This window comes from Nuphar pumila, chromosome 3 (genome assembly GCF_984573655.1).
Source record: "Nuphar pumila chromosome 3, dmNupPumi1.hap1.1, whole genome shotgun sequence".
NCBI lineage: Eukaryota > Viridiplantae > Streptophyta > Magnoliopsida > Nymphaeales > Nymphaeaceae > Nuphar > Nuphar pumila.
In genome coordinates, this window is record NC_143251.1 from 4571594 (window position 1) to 4593829 (window position 22236).

A 22236-nucleotide genomic window follows, 5' to 3' on the forward strand; every position below is an offset into this window, starting at 1 on the left:
CACAGCACACTACACTTTCCTCTTATCGCCGCTGAAGCATTCGTGTCTATCTTCATCTCTAAAGGGTTATTTTAGTCTGAATAAAAAATGGGGATATCCATGTCATTTTGATCAATTTCATGTACCCCTGAAAAATCTCTCCACGATAAAGACTCATCCCGCCCATGCCCTAATTTCAAATTCCATCTAACAAATCTTCCCGTTAGTCTCCCCTTTCTTCTTCTTCCCATCTCCCCCAATTTCGTGCCCTAATTTTTACATCTCTTCGTCTCAGCAATGGCTGCCTCAAACATCGGCATGATGGACTCTGCATACTTCGTCGGGAGATCTGAGATCCTTGCATGGATCAATTCCACTCTCCAACTCAACCTATCCAAAGTCGAAGAGGTACTTCCTTTATTCCGTTCTTCTTTAGTTTTCGATCTTTTTCTTTTTCGTTTCTGTATCGTTTAGTGCGTTGTTGTCGCCGATCACCAGGCTGCTTCGGGCGCGATCCAATGTCAATTGATGGACGCGGTCCATCCGGGGATCGTGCCGATGCACAAGGTGAACTTTGATGCGAAGAACGAGTACGAAATGATCCAGAACTATAAGGTTCTTCAGGACGTGTTCAATAAACTCAAGATCAATAAGGTATATCTTTTTCTTTGTCTTTCTTTTCTTTAGTTTTTTTAGGCCTAATGTAACAGTGCTTCTGGATCCGGAGTCTTACAGGGTTCCTTGTTCTTGTTTTGTTCATTTATTTTTTGTTTTTATAATTTTTTCAGCATATGGAAGTGAATAAGTTGGTGAAAGGGCGTCCCCTTGATAACCTGGAATTCATGCAGTGGATGAAGCGGTATTGTGATTCTGTGAATGGTGGTGTTATGATGAAGTAAGGTTCAGTTTCTTTTATTTTACCAAGAACTGCGCGTGGTTTTTACTTGGTTTCTTTTGTTTTATTTTCATATGAATATAGAGAGGCTTTCTGTGTTCTTGTTCTGTTTTGTTTTTAAAATAATTTTGAAGAGATTAATTATATTATTTGTGTATACACAGTCCGGTTTTATAGTATGGACTAAGTTTCAACTGACGGAAAAATTTATGTGCTTTTGCTTAAGGTGTTATCTAAGATGTTTAGGAAAAAAAGCGCCGCTTTCATCATTGTTAGCATCGTGATTTAGGCAGACGTGCTTGCTTTGATTTTTTTTTATTAACTTGTGTAATTGCGGTGTCATGTGTTTGATTTGATCATTTTGTGGCCACGAGATGGTGATTACAACTGTTTTGCTTCCTGTTCTCATCATGCCTCAGTGTACAACATTTGCATGCACGTAGATATACGCTGGGCAGTCTTATGCACTCGGGAGTATATATTGTGGATTTTATTGGAAAATAATGTTCTGAAATTTACTGAAATTTCTTTTCTGTGTCAATTTGAAATATGTATAACCTGTACGGCTCTTGATTTTGATAAATTGATGAGGGTTGGCCAATATCCGCGTGCTCTTTTTTAATTTAGTTTTGTTTCCCTTCCTTGTTTTTTCTCGGGTATTCAGAATGCTGTGGACAATTTGGTCAGGCCTTGTTTGGATGTTTATGGATTTTGTTAATGCTAAACACAAATAGAAAGAGCATTTTTTGGACGTTTTAGATAAACACAAACCTGCCTTACCCTCTCCATTCCCATCCCGTCTTTAAAGCTTCACATCTGCCTCATATCTTCACCTCTACCTGTGCCCATTTCCACTTGATTACTCCCATCCACTTCAGCTGCCACAGCTACTGATGTAGGACCCAAACTGGGATCTGAAGAATTACCCTGTTATTTACAAGCTAGTCTAGGCCAATGCATGGCTATTTTCCATAGGTATGGGTGTGGGTATGTGGTGTCTGACACATAAATTTCTCAAAGTATGCACAGCAGTATGAGACACACATACACGCTTGTCAATTTTCCACATTGCGTGACCTTTGCCCTAAATTCTCGCACCTGCATCCGTATGTTGTTAAAATTTTGAGAACAGTAGGAAAATCAAATATCAAAATAAAAATTGTTAGAAAAATAAGTTTTCTGATTCAATAAAGAGTGTCGGTGGCACTCTCTAACAGTGAATACCAGCTCAAGGCATGACACAGGATTGCTTCTTTAAGGCAGTGATCGTCCCTCACATATAGTACAAGGAGTTATTGGATATCTACCTTAGGGATTCAACAAACCAGCCTCACTCTTGCATTTCCTTAGATTCACATGACCTTTAAAAGTGTAATGCTATACACTGAAACATTTGATAATGTCTTGAATATGATGACGTCTTAGACTCCAAAAGCAAAGCGTCTCTACTTATCTATAGTTTAAGGAGTCATCGACTATCTACCTTAGGGATTCAATGAGCCAACTTCCTTGGTGCATTTCTTAAAATTTGCAAGACCTTTGAAAGTGTAAATTCTATACACCAAAACACTTGATAATGTCTTGCATATGATGATGTTTTAGACAGGGTTACCGGAGGTGCCATAGGACGTGGGAAAGCGTGCTTCCCCAAAGCGTGTTTTGGAAGCACATAACATGGCGCTTTCGAAACGTATTGGGAAGCACCAAAAAAATTTGGGAAGTGTGCTTTCCCTTCTTTTTTTTTTGTTTTTTCCTTCTCTTTCTTCTTTCTTTTTTAGCTTCTCCCTCGCTTTCCTAAGTCGCTTCCGGTTCGCTTCTCTTCTCGCTTTCGAGACGATTCTTGGTTCGCTTCTATGTCTTCCCACGCTTCCTGCTTCCTAATATTTTGGATGTACCTCGCTTCCTGTTTCCGCTTCGCGAATCGCTTTCCGCTTCGCGAATCGCTTTCCGCTTCTGCTTCCCCTGACAACTCTAGTTTTAGACTCTAAAAACAAAGTCTCTACTTTAGGCCAAACTTTTAACAATTTGATAGAAAAAAATAAATTTACAAAAAATAGAAAACAAGCAAAAATGAGAGAAAATAATACTCGTGTATGTTATGCACATAGTTTTCAAAAACGTGCCTCAAGGTGCAAATAGCGCGCCTCGCCTTGAGGCGCAGGTAAATAGTGCAACAAAGAAAAAAAAGGAAAAAAAATGAATGGAAGAAATGAAGGGAAAAAAGAAAGAAAGAAAAGGAAGGAAGGAAGAAAGAAAAAGAAAGAAAGGACGAAAGAACGAAAGAAAGAAAGAGAGAAAAAGAAAGAGAGAGAGAGATAGAGAGACGGAAAAAAAAAGAACGAAAACTACTTATATCTGCAATTTTCTGTAGAAGAAAAAAAATGTTAATTTCGCTATTTATTTGCAATTTTTGTTTCTTATTGAATGTTACTTATCAATAAAGCATTTCTATTATTTATTTGTATTTGTAGATATTTTTTAAGATTTTTTTAAGGTTAAAGAAAAAATTTCTGAGGCTTACGCCTCGCTTCAGTTTTTGGTGGAGTGCTCCACAACAATGCTTTCCACAACATTGGTTGTGAATTATGTTGTCTTTTTATAGAACCTAAAGGGTAGTTATGTCAATGGGTGTGTCTCATATGTGACACCTCTTTGCATCGTATGAATGGGTGTTAGCCCCCATTCTTGATTGGTGTTATACCCATTCATCCACATGCATAGTGAAGGAATACTACCTATTCCAACGGTTCGGTGTCTTTGCTTTTAAAATTTGACACATGTCAAATTATTATTTGACACTCAATGTTAGGGATTCTAAGATGCACCCTTTGTGAAGAGACATCCACATGAATGTAGATAAGTCAAATGATTACACTATCCCTTTTGTAAAGAGGTACGATGTCTATGGACATATTTGACAAGTCAATGTCCAATCATATCCATGGTCATAAAAATTAGACAACCATGACCCTCAATGGCTATATTATACAAAATGGACAAAATACAAAGGAACTTCAAAATACTTTTTTAGAAAATCACATTTAATCTCAATCTAACATTTCAAAAGAACTCATAAATTATTTTATTAATTGTTTTGAAACTATTTTTTACAACATTTAGTCACATCATGTCATATATGAAAACTTTCATTATTTGATTATTTGTGAGAATGCTAACTATTTTGATTGTTTAATGGATTAGCCAATTTATTCTCACATTTAAATGGATCTCTCCTTGCCACCATTGAGCTAAAGTTGGGTTGGATCTTGAATGGTCAAAATTAGATCTTTTTAGAATGGATTTGGATCAAGTTTATATAAGAAGGATCATATAAGAGAAGGATCCACTTGTGCAAGATTTAGATTTAGCATGATCTAAAACTTTACCATAGGTTCTTAAAAACTTGAAATAGAATCTAAGATCAAAATTCAAATTTAATTATGTGTTTTAGTTCTTATTTAGATGGGATCAAATTTTGTGTGTGAAGTCGTGTATAAGACATGACTTTGTTGAAATCTCATACTAGTATGAATTTGTGAAGATATTCAAATGGCTATTTGGTGAAAATTAGATCTCATATGATACATCAAATAAAAGACCAATCCAAATCACAGAATTTGGTGAAAATCCATAATTGACTTATTATGGTTAAACTTTTGCAAGGATGGGGCTAAAGCGTATAAGTTCTGTGAATCACCAATAATGACAACCCTACTTAGAGTTCTTGGAGATCCCAAAGCTTAAGTTCAAAGGGAAAAACAAGTTATTGAGTAATTGAAAATTCAAACACTTAATTTTAAGAAAATTAAGGAGAATTTCCTTGCCTCATCTATGGAAGAAGGTGCTATTTGTGACTATAATCAGAAAAGTGGGTTGAAAATTATTTCTCTTAATAAGTTTATAAGCCTATGTGGCTAAATAAATTTAAATTTAGTTACAAGGTTCTTGTAATAGACTTACATGTGTCCTATGAGACCTGGGCAATCTCTGAAGCATCTACTAGATAGAAATTAACAAAAGACCGTAATGTGCTAAGTTTTGACAAATGTCTACGTGAAACATTAAGAAATAATGTGTATAATTTATGGGTTTATCATGTAAGGTCCTTAAGTTCAAGAACAAATTCACTTCAGCACCTTGGTGAACTTTAATATATTTACACTAAGTGAAGGTTCAAACCTAAAATGTACCTTCGTTTATGCATGTTATTTCATATTATGCCTTGAATGACATTTTTTCATTGTTTTGAAACTAGGAGAGAATTTTTGTAAAAAATAGTTTCAAAATAATTAATAAAATTATTTATAAGTTGTTTTTAAATATTGGTTTGAGGTTAAATGTGATTCTTAAAGAAAATATTTGAAAGTTCCTTTATGTTTTGTCCATTTTGTGAGATGTATCGATTGAGGTCATAGTGGTCCAAGTGATATGACCATGGGTAGGCTGAACATTAACTTACATTATGCCTCTTTAGATAGTCAAACATGTTCATACATTATGCCTCTTTAATAAAATTATTTATAAGTTGTTTTTAAATATTGGTTTGAGGGGTTAAATGTGATTCTTAAAGAAAATATTTGAAAGTTCCTTTGTGTCTATTTTGTGAGATGTGTCGATTGAGGTCATAGTGGTCCAAGTGATATGACCATGGGTAGGCTGAACATTAACATACATTATGCCTCTTTAGATAGTCAAACATGTTCATACATTATGCCTCTTTAGATAAGGGATTGTGTGGTCATTTGACATAAAAAGAGGCATTCATGATCTGCCTTTTCACACAAGGTGTCTATTAGAAACTTTGACTTTAAGGGTTAAATAGTACTTTGTCATGTGTCAATTTTAAAAGGGAAGAGACACCCAATCGTTGGAATGGGTAGTTTTCCTTAACCATGCATGTGGACGAATGGGTATGGCACTCATCCTGAATAAGTGTTAGCGGTTGTCTCATATGAACATAATGAACAATGTACACATGAGTGTTATTTTCTCACATCCTTTTTCTCATTTCTCCCTTATGTACTCTTTTTAAAATCCGTTTTTTTATTAGATTGCTAAAAGTTTTGACCTCTTATCTGCAATAGAGAGGCTTTGCTGCAAACAATTTGTGCCCCTTCCTTTCCCCTTTCTTCTTCTCCTTGAGTTTAATCCCTCAAGTTCTTTCTTATTACAACAAAAATTAGAAGTGGGAATATAGAAGTAGAAGAGCAATGAGAAGGAAAAGAAATAGCTCTCTCTTTCTTCGTTGAAGAAGGGCTCTGATGCTTCCTTTCCAAGTATGAGTCTTAAACATATGGATAACATCATAATACAATCGATATTGGCAGTTATAATCCTTTAGAACGAAGGGAAGCTTGCAAAGGGGGAAAAGAAGTAAGCAAGAAACCTGTGGCATCCGTGCAGTTGAACAAGCAGTCTTCTGCAGCAACCAAGTCACAATCCAGTGTCAATGTCCGGAGGAATGATGGAAACCCATCAAATGCAGGAGTTAAGGTTGGAAGACCTGCTTCTAGTGGAGGTAGAGACATTTCTGTACATGGCTCGATTGCCCATTCCATCACTCCCGCTCAGCAACAGGCTTTTGATGAACAGGTCAGATGAAATGAGCAAATTTTGTGAGAAAAGGCAAAACTTGTTCCTAGTTTCTATCTTCTGACTTGATCTCTTGACATGTCTTCAGATTACTGAACTAAAGCTTTCAGTTGATAGCTTGGAAAAGGAGAGGGACTTTTATTTTTCTAAATTGAGAGATATAGAGATTTTGTGTCAATATCCAGATCTTGATCATTTGCCGGTATGTGGGATATCCATACTAACTTGTTTTGTTTTGTATGTTTTATGCCTTCTCCAGTTTTCTTATCTTGGTGGATCTTTATTTTCCCCTTCCCTCTTACCATTTCAGATTGTTGGTGCAATTCATAGAATACTATATGCCACAGATGATAGTCCTTCGGTCGCAGCAGAAGCCCACGCAATAATTTGCCAGCAGCAAAGTCCCAACCCTGGAAAAGAAAACCAGGCTCCTAGAGTGGAAACTCAGAAGAGAAAATCAATTTTAAATGATGAGGTTGATGAAGTTGCCCACTCTGCATTATCACCTAGGCAAAGGATCTCGGACTTCTCTGATGTGCATCAGAATGTTTCAACGCTCACATGCTGATTGCTTCTTGCAGACGAGGTACCACATCTGGTTTTGTTTCTAAAGTTACACCATTTCTCCTCAAATATCTTCAAGTTCCTTTTCCTACGGTCACCATTTGGTGCGTGTTTCTTCTTCAGGTGCATATGAGGTGTCTTGGCTGCCTTCTAAAAGAATGAAAATTCCCTTCCTCCTATTTCTGTGGTGGAAGAGCACCTTGTAGACGTTGTACATGATATGACTGGCTCACCGATTCTACTTTCCACCTTATAAATATTGGTACTCGTTTTCACGACAAGGTGAAATTATTTCTAGATGATGTAATTCTACTTTGCACCTGCTACCTGTGTTGAATGATCGAGTTGTTGTCTTGCCTTCTTTGTTTTGGTGAGTGTGTTGTGAAGAAATAGGCTGTTGATCATTCATTGATTTTTTTTTCGCAATCTTTATATATTTGTTTGGTTCTCATTCATAAATTTGAGAGTTTGATGTTCCGTCAACTTTGTTTTGGTGTCCATAATGTGGGTTTCTTGTAGTTTGAACTTTAACTGTTGCTTACGTATTATGTTTGTGTATACTTTTTATGAATGTCGACCATGTCAGCAGAAAATCAATTTATAAAAAATGAAAACGAAATAAAATGTAAGAATGAAAAAATGCAAAAGTTGTTTAGCATTTTTCGGCAGAGATAAGTATTTCAATTCTTAATTTGATGATTTCATGAAATTGTTCACAGTTCATATGAAACCAATAATATTCTCACTTGTATGACATTTGGAAGACACTTGTCAAAACTTTTCTTTCAGGCTTGTTTTGTTGATAGTGTGTCCTGTCCTCTTAGTTATTATTATTATTATTATTATTATTATTTTAACCAAGCTCGGAGATGAGTCCTGGCCGTTTGATCTGACCACCTTTTCTTATGTAATTTCTTGATACTTCCCTTACCCTTTGATCTGAAATTCCTTGCCAGACCACCTTTTCTTGAAATTTCTGATAGTGATCAAATAAGGACTTGTTCTACCTGCCTTTATTACCCTCACGGCCACTTAGCCAACCTGAGTTGAATATTTGAAAGTACCAAAAATGGCAACCTGAGTTGAATATTTGAAAGTACCAAAAATGCCCTTGACACCTAAGGTTATATCTCCCTCTGTTATATGTTCACTTTCTAAAAGTGATATTTTTTCCAGGTTAATCCAGCCTAGTTTTTCCCATGTTGAGACATTGTAAGTCCGTTTGGCATGAATTTAGCATGCTTCAACATTTGTGCATTCACATGCATGCATTTTGCTAACATCATCATTAGCATGCTTGCATACCAGTGAGGGTGTCTCGCTAAATGTATGCAAGTAGACATCATGTTAAGGCAGAGCTATTGAGGGTGTATAATGTAGGTTTGGAACTTTGGATGTTGTAGAGCACGAAAGAGTTGCATCAGTGAGAATGTGAGATGCTCGAAGTGCTGCATTCACAATTTAATAACACATTTGAATGATAAAGACATTGCCTTCATGTTAAACAGCACATGATGATGGGCCTCCTTTTTTTCTCCTCTTTGCTTCTTATCTTCTTCTCTGCTTCCCTAGACTAAATGTGCTACATACACCTTGCTGAAAATATGGGTAAGATCTTGGCACCTGGGTCCAAACTCTTACCCGTTTTGGTTATTGGTCTTATTCACTAAAAACACATGATTGCCGTTCTTACATGTTATTAACTTACATCCACCCAACCTTTTATTCACTAAAAATAAATGATTGCCGTTCTTACATGTTATTAACTTACATCCACCCAACCTTAAAAAGGGAGGCTCAAACACTTAAAATGCATGATTGGCTTTCTTACATGTTATTAACTTATATCCACCCAACCTTAAAAAGGGAGGCCCAAACACTAAAAATACATGATTGCCTTTCTTACATGTTATGAACTTACGTCCACCCAACCTTAAAAGGGAGGTCCAAACGTTTAGGTGGTGTTTGGATGCAACCATTTATCGGGTTGAATGGGAGGTGGGATGTTCTTTCTATTATAAGATCATTCCGTTTACTTGGGCAAGTTGGGTGCACTCAAACACCACTTTTAGGTTGGGTGGATGTAAGCCTCGTAAGAAGGACCATCATGTATTTCTAGTGAATAAGACATTGAATTTTTACACCACAATAAAACGTTTCCCATTGTTGTGTGAGAGAGGTTAACTTAAGGCCCTCCTTGACCATTGTTGTGTGAGAGAGTTAACTCAATGGCCCTCCTTGGCCATTTGTTACCTAAATTTCTTTTCTTAAGGGGCGTTTGTATTCTGCGGAAACTTAGGGTTTTTTCCAAAAAAATCCTGACATCCCGTTGTGTGTGCAGCTGCGGCATGTTGTGCACTTTTTTTTCTTGGAAAAAGAGGCTCATAGGGCATGTTTGGAAGTGAGAAAGATGTAGAAAAAGTGATGCAAAATGAAAAATCTCTACGGATTTTTCAACCTTTCCAAACAAGAGAGACTTTTTCGCTGAGTTTTTCTAAAAAGTACACTTTTTGATAGGAAACATTCCTCCATGAAGGGGGGGTGGAGGAATGTTTTTTCTACCAAGAGAAAAATTATTTTTACACTCCCATCACCCATCTCACCACCACCCACCATCTCAGTATCATCACCATCATCCATCTCACCACCACCCACCATTTTTTCACATTTTCCCATTTTTTTCTCATTTTTTCTCTTCTCATTTTTTTCACATTTTCCCACTGTTTTTCTTAGGATACACATACAAGCAAAAAAACCTTTTTTGAATAACTTCTCATATAAAAAACTCTCATAGAACCTGTTTTGCATGAAAACAGGGCCGGTTTCCTGCAAAGGGTTTTCGTGACCTCGCTTTCTGGTTGGCTGGGGATGTAACCAATGCCATAAAAAAGACAGTTGGGATTACAAAATCATGAAAAATGAATGAGGGGTAGGCCATGGGGTTTCACACAGGAAGGGAAATCAAACAAAGTTTTAAGAATTTGGGTTTGGTTGCAACAAAAGCATTAATCAAAGTAAGAGGGAGAGGGAGAGAGAGAGATGTCACGGTGCAAAGAAGGCATCATCACCTGGGAGATCAGTGCAGCTGGTGTAATGGACCTGTCCATTTACTTTGGACCTGTCCATTTACTTTTTAAGTTGATGAATACAAACGGCCGGCGGCATTGCAGGTCCAATTCTGTATCTCAGATGTACCCATATACGAAATGGTTACTAGCTTACACTATGGATATGTTTGCATTGAGTCACTCTCTCAACCAAGAAAGCAGCTTCCGAATCATCTGTAGTGGAAAACAAAGAAAGCCAACGATTCATACGATGAAAACTTTCTCACGGGATTAAATAGTGATTATATTTCGTTTGATCAATAATTCATACTTTTCTTGAAAGTTGGCTGCTTCGATAAGGGTGATGGAAATCTTTAACCGTGATGATGGACGTGATCTATATTGGTGAAAATGAATACACTCGTGCCCAATGTACTATTCCTTGTCCTCATGTCTTGGCGTGAAACCAGCCCATTTTGCACACCTACAAAGGATCACAACAGCCAACTCATTATCACAAAGAAGCATACTTGAGAACAATGCATCAACTTTTTGTATCACTCGTATCATTCCTGCAAGAGAATCAAAGTTGAGAAATACGCCTAGTGGTCACTTCCCAAGAGGCCCCTGCATTTCTTTAACATAACAGAATGGACCCATCACCATACGAAAGTGACAATCTTATCAATCCCTTCATTGTGGTAATGTGAGTTTTGAGTTGAACATTGGCCCGAACCTAATTAGAAAGAAACAAAAAAGTTCATATAAGCCATTTACTTGAATCCCAAGGTGTTTTCTAGTCAATAGGATCCAAATCCAATTGGATTGGCAGAAGCTGAACTTTTTTTTTTTTTTGAATGACAAGGAACCCTTGCCTAGAACCAGCTCACTTAATGGGCTCAGACCCTTGTGAGGTAAACCCCAGGTGAGGTCACCGACACCCAAGCCCTTACGGAGCCCACCAGTTAAAGGCACTCACACACCTGGAACGAAGCTGAACCAAGATTGGTCGGGTAGGGAGTGGTACATGCTGACCTGGATACAGTTACCAGGATATGGGATTGGATACATCCACCCAAATAAATCTCACTTTGATACTCGTGTGGGGTTCGTGGTGCGATTTTTTGTTGGGTGTTGGGTGTCCAATCCGATCCAAGTATTACGCATGTGTAGCTCTTGTTATAACATATGCAGTGGTTCAAGAAAATATATTAATCGCTTTAGTCAGACTTGGGCTCGACCCAGCGTGACTTGAACCTGAATCTACCCTGACTATACGTCGTTAGGTCAGATTTGGATGTGCACAAATAGAACAGGTATCCAACCCGTTGACAGGCAATTGGCATCTTGGATTGCAGGTGAGAATAATTTTTCTCATACTGACACAAGGAAGGTAATAAACATCCTTAAGTGTGCTTTGCATTTCTTGAATAAGAAATACTTTTCTTGCTTTGTGATCAGAAGTCCGAAAATAACACTGCATTTCCAGTATTACAAAATCAATTAATTGATCCTGGTTGACAATTATCACCACACAGAGTGTAGCAGTCAGGAAGGCATGTGTTCACATAAGATGCTTACCATGTTATGTGGTCACAGGAGCAAGTGTAAGTACTACCCCCTAATTTTTTTTATTATTATTACTCGGAGAAACCATCCCCAGGTGCAGAGACCTAGTCGCACGGGCTCAGCCTGCCGTACTTATGATCGCTATCCATGTCAGCGTAAAACTCCGTGGGCTTATAACCCCTCGACCCCAGAGAGTCGCCAAGCTTCGGCTTAAGTAGTGTGGTGACGCCCATAGGATTTGAACCTAGTCTGCTCATATCACACTGCGCCATACCCCTGCGGTCTAACTACCCCTAAATTTTTACTAGTAGGTATACCTTTCTTTCATCCTTTAGCTTTTCTAGTTGGAATGATACATCAGTTCAAACCCTCATTGACATATTGCATTGCTCAAGGATATAACCAACCTGACCTACATGCCAATTTAGCATATTAGAGCCAATCACACAAAAAATTGCCCATGTGTTAACTGTAAGTGTCACTTCCTTGAATCAGTGCAAACCAAAACATATCGCATGCATTAGCAATGGCGTGTTTGATTAACTCAGACACACAAATTAATGCTGGATATGGAATGGGCCTACGCCAGATCCGAGTAGGGCCGGTAAACAAGCAGAATGAATCTAGCTTGAAGTGTTTAAGCTTGGCTGATTTTTGTGGGGGAGCCAATCTGAGTTCGAGCCCATAATGAGCCCGAGTTGAATGGAGTTTGAGCTATCTTATAGAAAAATACATTGATTTATTGATGAAGAAATAGGGTTACAAAAAATGCATTGTTTTCGCTAGAAATAATAAGGTTTTACCACTAAACTTATCTTTCGCAAACCAAATAGTTCAATCATATGTTGTGCATATACTATATGATGTAAAATATATTGAAATTAAATATTTTTGCTACTTGAGACGAGTGAAATATGTACCTATTTTCCATGTTAAACTTGCCAAGCCAATTTTACGAGTTTGAACAAGCTCTTTACAAGCCGAACATGAGTCCCAGACTCCCAGCCCTATATCTGAGGTTGATTCAAACAGGGTATATCACAGACCAGGGATTTGAGATCCCCATTTTCTGGCCTGACCTGGGGGATCTGGCCAGATATTCACCATCTGTGGATCTCAGATTGTTGCTTTGAAGCAATGCCTTGGTTCTTAGAACTGAGGTATATGCGCCTGGATTAGTGCAAACCAAAGGGCGTACTAGGGTGGGATTTATGGTTTACAGTGTGGTAGGTTTTGAATTAAGTCGACCTTCGCCAGCCCAGCTCTTTCCAACCCAGGGCCCGTTAGGGCCCAACAGGACTGACCCAGACCTAGGCCTTCTAAAAGTTAACCGGACTCATCAGGTTCGTGCCCCCCAAGTGGGTTAGCAGGGGCCCTTTAGGCTCAACTTGGAAACAGGCTAGACAGAGCCGCGTTCCATTGAGTAATTGTTTTATTTCTACTTTATACCCGAGCGATTTACTAGTTGGGCTGAGTCAGGTCTAATACTTATTGCTCTCTTCCGGGCAAACCTGTCCAATCTTGGTCCGGGTACCCAACTCGATGTCCACCCTTATTCTGAATGATAGGATGAAAGGTGAAGACAAAGAAAATTCCAAGTAAGGGTACTCGTACAGACTGTATAGAAGATTTACTGTCCAGTCTGTCCTAGCTTTTCAATAAAGAACAACAGAGTTTGATATGAAAATCCATTATTCCTTCTGATGAAATAATTAAGTATCCCATGTGGTAACAGAGGTCCTGTGCCAAGCTGAAGGCCCAGGTTCGATTCCCTCTGCCACATGGGGCTTAAGAGATGTCTGGTAAGGATCTGCCTAACCCCAGATTGCTTTTCATAAAAATAATTAAACTCAAAGTAGGTCAGAAAGCTATAAGAATACCTTTTGGATTGCAAGCAGTAGTAAGCTGGCTTCTCCTTGTATAAAAAGAAACGTTTTGATATCAAAATACCTTTTTCATTTTTTTGATGACAAAAACACTTTTTTCATGATAAAGGAAATTGTACTTTTTTTTTCAAAATTTATGTTTTATCATTAAATTTGTACACATAAGGGGTGTTTTGACAAATAGGTTTGAAATTTATTTTAACTATAAGATAAGGATTGTTTTTTTGCAAATTGGTCCCTGCCTTATTCCATTTTACAAACCAGTCCCTGCCTTTTCATTATTCCTTGCAAATCAGTCCTTTTGAGGTTAATAGCTGTTAGCTTTCCTGATGGCAACTGTTAAATGGCAGACAAATTGACGGTTTTGCCCTTATAATAAGATCAAATTGCAAAATGTGAATAAGGTGGACTAATTTCCAAAAAATTAATACACTCACAACTATTTGATGAAGGGGACTTTGGTGACCAGTTAACCATGATTAAACTAACAGCTGTTGACAGAAGGACCAGTTTGCAATAACGGTGAGAAAAGCATGTACTGATTTGCAAAATGTTATAAGGCAGCGACTATTTTGTAAATTCCTACAAGGCATGGCCCAAGTTTTACTACTGTTAATGCTATTTTCTACTCATTTTCAATGTTGCTTCTCACTGGCTCCCCTTTTTGTTTTCTAAACACCTCATGTTTCCCTCAACCGAGTATATATATATATATATATATATATATATATATATATATTAAATCACTTCACTCTTGCCAAAGGGGATCCATGGATTTCTTTAAGTGATCGCTTATGTGCCCTCAGCCAATGACATGACAGCATTTTGTCTGAGGCCTACATTTTGTTGTAGGGCTCATGAAATGCTGTAAGGGATCACTTAAGAGATTCCTGGATCTCAAGTTCATCCTTGGTGCTTTGATAACTAAAAGTAATTTATCGATGTAAATAGGTCAGACTCAGATGGACTATAATCAGATTCTAAGACAGATTTGCACTCGGATGAATAGAGCCTCCATCGATTGGATCTACATTTACATATAATCAGGCCAATTCTAGCCGGACATAAATTGGGATTATTCAGTTTCGAATGAAAAATTGCTAAGACTGAATTCAAGTCCTATCATAATTCAGATATAGTTTTGCTTACAGAATCAGACTAAACAAGCCCGTCAGATATCTGACCCGAACACGAACCGTTTACATCGCTACTTGGGAGAAGGAAGCTGCTGCATACTTCCACAGGCAGCAGCGAAAAGGAGCCACACGACTTAATTTTCAAATGCAATTCTTGGTCACGATGTCGGTTTCTGTTTTCTGATTCAAAATTTCAAATGCAACGGTAAAAAAATATATTCGCACACATACATCCGAAAGTACCATAACTACCCTCACAGCACACTACACTTTCCTCTTATTGCCACAGAAGCAATCGTGTCTATCTTCATCCCTAAAGGGTTATTTTAGTCCGAATAAAAAATGGGGATATCCATGTCATTTTGATCAATTTCATGTACACCTGAAAAATCGCTCCACGATAAAGACTCATCCCGCCCATGCCCTAATTTCAAATTCCATCTAACAAATCTTCCCGTTAGTCTCCCCTTTCTTCTTCTTCCTATCTCCCCCAATTTCGTGCCCTAATTTTTACATCTCTTCGTCTCAGCAATGGCGGCCTCAAACATCGGCATGATGGACTCTGCATACTTCGTCGGGAGATCTGAGATCCTTGCATGGATCAATTCCACTCTCCAACTCAACCTATCCAAAGTCGAAGAGGTACTTCCTTTATTCCGATCTTCTTTAGTTTTCGATCTTTTTCTTTTTCGTTTCTGTATCGTTTAGTGCGTTGTTGTCGCCGATGACCAGGCTGCTTCGGGCGCGATCCAATGTCAATTGATGGACGCGGTCCATCCGGGGATAGTGCCGATGCACAAGGTGAACTTTGATGCGAAGAACGAGTACGAAATGATCCAGAACTATAAGGTTCTTCAGGACGTGTTCAATAAACTCAAGATCAATAAGGTATATCTTTTACTTTGTCTTTCTTTTCTTTAGTTTTTTTAGGCCTAATGTAACAGTGCTTCTGGATCCGGAATCTTACAGGGTTCCTTGTTCTTGTTTTGTTCATTTATTTTTTGTTTTTATAATTTTTTCAGCATATGGAAGTGAATAAGTTGGTGAAAGGGCGTCCCCTTGATAACCTGGAATTCATGAAGTGGATGAAGCGGTATTGTGATTCTGTGAATGGTGGTGTTATGATGAAGTAAGGTTCTGTTTCTTTTATTTTACCATGAACTGCGCGTGGTTTTTACTTGGTTTCTTTTGTTTTATTTTCATATGAATATAGAGAGACTTTCTGTGTTCTTGTTCTGTTTTGTTTTTAAAATAATTTTGAAGAGATTAATTATATTATTTATGCATACACAGTCCGGTTTTATAGTATGACCTAAGTTTCAACTGACGGAAAAATTTATGTGCTTTTGCTTAAGGTGTTATCTAAGATGTTTAGGAAAAAAAGCGTCGCTTTCATCATTAGCATCGTGATTTAGGCAGACGTGCTTGCTTTGATTTTTGTATTAACTTGTGTAATTGCGGTGTCATGTGTTTAATTTGATCATTTTGTGGCCACGAGATGGTGATTACAACTGTTTTGCTTCCTGTTCTCATCTTGCTTCAGTGTACGACATTTGCATGCACTTAGATATTGTGGATTTTATTGGAAAATAATGTTCTGAAATTTACTGAAATTTCTTAGTTGTGTTTCCCTTCCTTTTTTTTCTCGGGTATTCAGAATGCAGTGGACAGTTTGGTCAGGCCTTGTTTGGATGTTTATGGATTTTGTTAATGCTAAACACAAATAGAAAGAGGATTTTTTGGACGTTTTAGATAAATACAAACCTGCCTTACCCTCTCCATTCCCATCCCGTCTTTAAAGCTTCACATCTGCCTCATATCTTCACCTCTACCTGTGCCCATTTCCACTTGATTACTCCCATCCACTTCAGCTGCCACAGCTACTGATGTAGGACCCAAACTGGGATCTGAAGAATTACCCTGTTATTTACAAGCTAGTGTAGGCCAATGCATGGCTATTTTCCATAGGTATGGGTGTGGGTATGTGGTGTCTGACACATAAATTTCTCAAAGTATGCACAGCAGTATGAGACACACATACACGCTTGTCAATTTTCCACATTGCATGACCTTTGCCCTAAATTCTCGCACCTGCATCCGTATGTTGTTAAAATTTTGAGAACAGTAGGCAAATCAAATATCAAAATAAAAATTGTTAGAAAAATAAGTTTTCTGATTCAATAAAGAGTGTCGGTGGCACTCTCTAACAGTGAATACTAGCTCAAGGCATGACACAGGATTGCTTCTTTAAGGCAGTGATCGTCCCTCACATATAGCACAAGGAGTTATTGGATATCTACCTTAGGGATTCAACAAACCAGCCTCACTCTTGCATTTCCTTAGATTCACATGACCTTTACAAGTGTAATGCTATACACTGAAACATTTGATAATGTCTTGAATATGATGACGTCTTAGACTCCAAAAGCAAAGCGTCTCTACTTATCTATAGTTTAAGGAGTCATCGACTATCTACCTTAGGGATTCAATGAGCCAACTTCCTTGCTGCATTTCTTAAAATTATTAGCACGACCTTTGAAATTGTAAATTCTATACACCAAAACACTTGATAATGTCTTGCATATGATGATGTTTTAGAAAGGATTACCGGAGGTGCCATAGGACGTGGGAAAGTGCGCTTCCCCAAAGCGTGTTTTGGAAGCACATAACATGGCAATTTCGAAACGTATTGGGAAGCACCAAAAAAATTTGGGAAGTGTGCTTTCCCTTCTTTTTTTTTGTTTTTTCCTTCTTGTTTTTCTCTCTTTTTTAGCTTCTCCCTCACTTTCCTAGGTCGCTTCCGATTCGCTTCTCTTCTCGCTTTCGAGACGATTCTTGGTTCGCTTCTATGTCTTTCCACGCTTCCTGCTTCCTAAAATTTTGGATGTACCTCGCTTCCTGTTTCCGCTTCGCGAATTGCTTTCCGCTTCTGCTTCCGCTGACAACTCTAGTTTTACACTCTAAAAACAAAGTCTCTACTTTAGGCCAAACTTTTAACAATTTGATAGAAAAAAATAAATTTACAAAAAATAGAAAACAAGTAAAAATGAGAGAAAATAATACTCGTGTATGTTATGCACATAGTTTTCAAAAACGTGCCTTAAGGTGCAAATAGCGGGCCTCGCCTTGAGGCGCAGGTAAATAGTGCAACAAAGAAAAAAAAGAAAAAAAAATGAATGGAAGAAATGAAGGGAAAAAAGAAAGAAAAGGAAGGAAGGAAGGAAGAAAGAACGAAAGAGAGAGAGAGAGAGAGAGAGAGAGAGAGAGAGAGAGAGAGAGAGAGAGAGAGAGAGACGAAAAAAAAGAACGAAAACTACTTATATCTGCAATTTTCTGTAGAAGAAGAAAAAAATGTTAATTTCGCTATCTATTTGCAATTTTTGTTTCTTATTGAATGTTACTTTATCAATAAAGCATTTCTATTATTTATTTGTATTTGTAGATATTTTTTAAGATTTTTTTAAGGTTAGAAAAAATTTCTGAGGCTTACGCCTCGCTTTAGTTTTTGGAGTGCTCCACAACAATGCTTTCCACAACATTGGTTGTGAATTATGTTGTCTTTTTATAGAACCTAAAGGGTAGTTATGTCAATGGGTGTGTCTCATATGTGACACCTCTTTGCATCGTATGAATGGGTGTTAGCCCCCATTCTTGATTGGTGTTATACCCATTCATCCACATGCATAGTGAAGGAATACTACCTATTCCAATGGTTCGGTGTCTTTGCTTTTAAAATTTGACACACGTCAAATTATTATTTGACACTCAATGTTAGGGATTCTAAGATGCACCCTTTGTGAAGAGACATCCACATGAATGTAAATAAGTCAAATGATTACACTATCCCTTTTGTAAAGAGGTACGATGTCTATGGACATATTTGACAAGTCAATGTCCAATCATATCCATGGTCATAAAAATTAGACAACTATGACCCTCAATGGCTATATTATACAAAATGGACAAAATTTAAAGGAACTTCAAAAAACTTTTTTAGAAAATCACATTTATTCTCAAACTAACATTTCAAAACAACTCATAAATTATTTTATTAATTGTTTTGAAACTATTTTTTATAACATTAGTCACATCATGTTATTTATGAAAACTTTCATTATATGATTATTTGTGAGAATGCTAACTATTTTGATTGTTTAATGGATCTCTCCTTGCCACCATTGAGCCAAAGTTGGGTTGGATCTTGAATGGTCAAAACTAGATCTTTTTAGAATGGATTTGGATCAAGTTTATATAAGAAGGATCATATAAGAGAAGGATCCACTTGTGCAAGATTTAGATTTAGCATGATCTAAAACTTTACCATAGGTTTTTAAAAACTTGAAATAGTATCTAAGATCAAAATTCAAATTTAATTATGTGTTTTAGATCTTATTTAGATGGGATCAAATTTTGTGTGTGAAGTCATGTAAAGACATGACTAGTATGAATTTGTGAAGTTATTCAAATGGCTATTTGGATGTTCATCATATGATACATCAAATAAAAGACCAAGCCAAATCACAGAATTTGGTGAAAATCCATAATTGACTTATCATGGTTAAACTTTTGCAAGGATGGGGCTAAAGCGTATAAGTTCTGTGAATCATCAATATTGACAACCCTACTTAGAGTTCTTGGAGATCCCAAAGCTTAAGTTCAAAGGGAAAAACAAGTTGTTGAGTAATTGAGAATTCAAACACTTAATTTTAAGAAAATTAAGGAGAATTTCCTTGCCTCATCTATGGAAGAAGGTGCTATTTGTGACTATAATAAGAAAAGTGGGTTGAAAATTATTTCTCTTAATAAGTTTATAAGCCTATGTGGCTAAATAAATTTAAATTTAGTTACAAGGTTCTTGTAATAGACTTAGATGTGTCCTATGAGACCTGGGCAATCTCTGAAGCATCTACTAGATAGAGATTAACAAAAGACCGTAATGTCTTAAGTTTTGACAAATGTCTACGTGAAACATTAAGAAATAATGTGTATAATTTATGGGTTTATCATGTAAGGTCCTTAAGTTCAAGAACAAATTCACTTCAGCACCTTGGTGAACTTTAATATATTTACACTAAGTGAAGGTTCAAACCTAAAATGTACCTTCGTTTATGCATGTTATTTCATATTATGCCTTGAATGGCATTTTTTCATTGTTTTGAAACTAGGAGAGAATTTTTGTAAAAAATAGTTTCAAAATAATTAATAAAATTATTTATAAGTTGTTTTTAAATATTGGTTTGAGGTTAAATGTGATTCTTAAAGAAAATATTTGAAAGTTCCTTTGTGTTTTGTCCATTTTGTGAGATGTGTCGATTAAGGTCATAATGGTCCAATTGATATGACCGTGGGTAGGCTGAACATTAACTTACATTATGTGTAACGCCCCGAAATTTAAACCCAGATTTTTGAGGATTTTTTTTTGAAGCGGAAACAACAATTGATTCCAGGGTTAAGCATTTCAGAACGATACAAGAAGGTAAAAGCAAACCACACCATTTATTTTTATTTCAATAATAATAGAATCCAACATCAGAGTTTTCACATTATGAATCTCAAACTAAAATTTCCAATATGAAGGAAAGTAGGATCGCCAGGGAACAAATAGATCAAATCTTGGTCAGCGCCTTATCCCGCGTCGCTCATAGAACTACTATATGCCTGAAAATGATAAAAGTTATAGGAATTAAACTACCACGTCTAAGTAGGAAAGATTGTACTCTTAATGCATGTATGTCATGAATCTAGTATGTGATGTGGGAATTTTGTTTTCAGCCTATTAAGAATCGCACAAAGCAGACTATGCAGCAGCAGTAACAGACCTATATCTCAGCAGACATGCAGATTATACAGTTGTTATTATTAAGCAATTTAAACATTTCATGCAACGACAACAATTAAACAAGGCATTAGAACATGTTATGCAACATAATAATTAAACAGGTAAGGCATTAAGCAAATAAACATTTTATGCAACGCAATAATTAAACAAGGCATTAAGCAATTAAACATTTTATGCAACACAATAATTAAACAAGGCATTAAGCAATTAAACATTCTATGCATCACAATAATAGTCATGCAATCATTCGTGTAGTAGTCCCAATACGAATTTGATTATCTCATGTCTGCTCATTTCAGGGCGTTATTTAATCACAAACTCAGAACATGCTGGAAGAATATAAACCGGTCTCACTAGTAACTCCACTCACGGTGATACCTAACATGTTCTAATTTATGTTTATCTTGTCTTATCCCGTGGGTACACACGGGCCGAGGCAACCATCACAGAAAAGAACGTTCGGGGGTATATTATTCAAAGTTGTTTTATTAACCCGAATATTCTAACAGTGACTGAAATCCCAAGGGAGCGGCCAGTGACCGAGAGAAACTCCCAAAGGCCAAACCAAAAACAGGATGCGCATCCCTAACTTCTGCAGAAGAGCAAAGAGCTACCACCTAGGACATATTGGTAGTCCGGGTCCACCAACTCCGAGGACTGGGGACCAACGAGTCACTTTAGCTCGAAACAGTAAACATGTCCTTGGAGCTTTGTACCACCTACCCTCTCCAAGGTAAGCCCGAAACTGAGTGGGTTAATCTTTTTATTTAATTTATTTTTCGAAGTACAAGGCATTTACCCAACTTCCTTCTGCTACCCCAGCAGTAGAAAATCCCAACCTTAGTCAATTCACCAAGGTTATAGAACAGTCCCGATCCTTTGTCATATTGATAGCATAACCCACCCAAAGTGCTCCGGTGTCTTTAACCCAGTCAAGCAACAATATTTTATTTTCATTTTCATGTGGATTCACATCATAACTTCGATGGCCTATGCAAGACCCTCAATACATTGGTTGCACGTGCATTCATATGTCCACAACAAACCGACCCATAGATTTGGTTGGCGAAACATTATTATTATTATTGATTTATTCTTTAATAGTAAATGGCCGCATCCCCTCCATGTATATAAAAAAAAAGATGGCATGTATTTGAAAGCTCGACCAACAAGCAAAGGCACGGCTGGTGTCTTGAGATTCAGTGACACTACTATATACATTTCTCCCAATAACCCACCCAAAGTGCTCCGGTGTCTTTAACCCAGTCAAGCAACAATATTTTATTTTCATTTTCATGTGGATTCACATCATAACTTCGATGGCCTATGCAAGACCCTCAATACATTGGTTGCACGTGCATTCATATGTCCACAACAAACCGACCCATAGATTTGGTTGGCGAAACATTATTATTATTATTGATTTATTCTTTAATAGTAAATGGCCGCATCCCCTCCATGTATATAAAAAAAAAAGATGGCATGTATTTGAAAGCTCGACCAACAAGCAAAGGCACGGCTGGTGTCTTGAGATTCAGTGACACTACTATATACATTTCTCCCAATACACCCTCATTTGAACATTCCCCAAGATATGTAGTTTTTTTTTCTTTTTATTTAATACTTTCAGCAATTATGTAGGGTCTAAAAATAGTACCTCAAAAAAATACACAGTTCACATACATAGGAACATTGACGAATAAGCCTCTAAATGGCCATTCGAACCTTC

The 22236-nt window shown here is 37.1% G+C and overlaps 1 protein-coding gene and 1 pseudogene across 1 annotated transcript; both read left to right on the forward strand.

Annotated features, from left to right (window-relative positions):
- The first annotated feature begins 276 nt into the window (after positions 1 to 276).
- On the forward strand, positions 277 to 7034 carry LOC149841701 (microtubule-associated protein RP/EB family member 1C-like). Its single transcript, XM_089998504.1, has 6 exons — positions 277 to 387; positions 478 to 633; positions 768 to 874; positions 6202 to 6466; positions 6555 to 6668; positions 6777 to 7034. The coding sequence occupies exons 1-6, from the start codon at positions 277 to 279 to the stop codon at positions 7032 to 7034; spliced, it is 1011 nt and encodes a 336-aa protein (XP_089854630.1).
- An 8165-nt stretch (positions 7035 to 15199) lies between these two features.
- Positions 15200 to 22236, forward strand: part of LOC149841702 (microtubule-associated protein RP/EB family member 1A-like) — an 89203-nt pseudogene continuing 82166 nt past the window's right edge.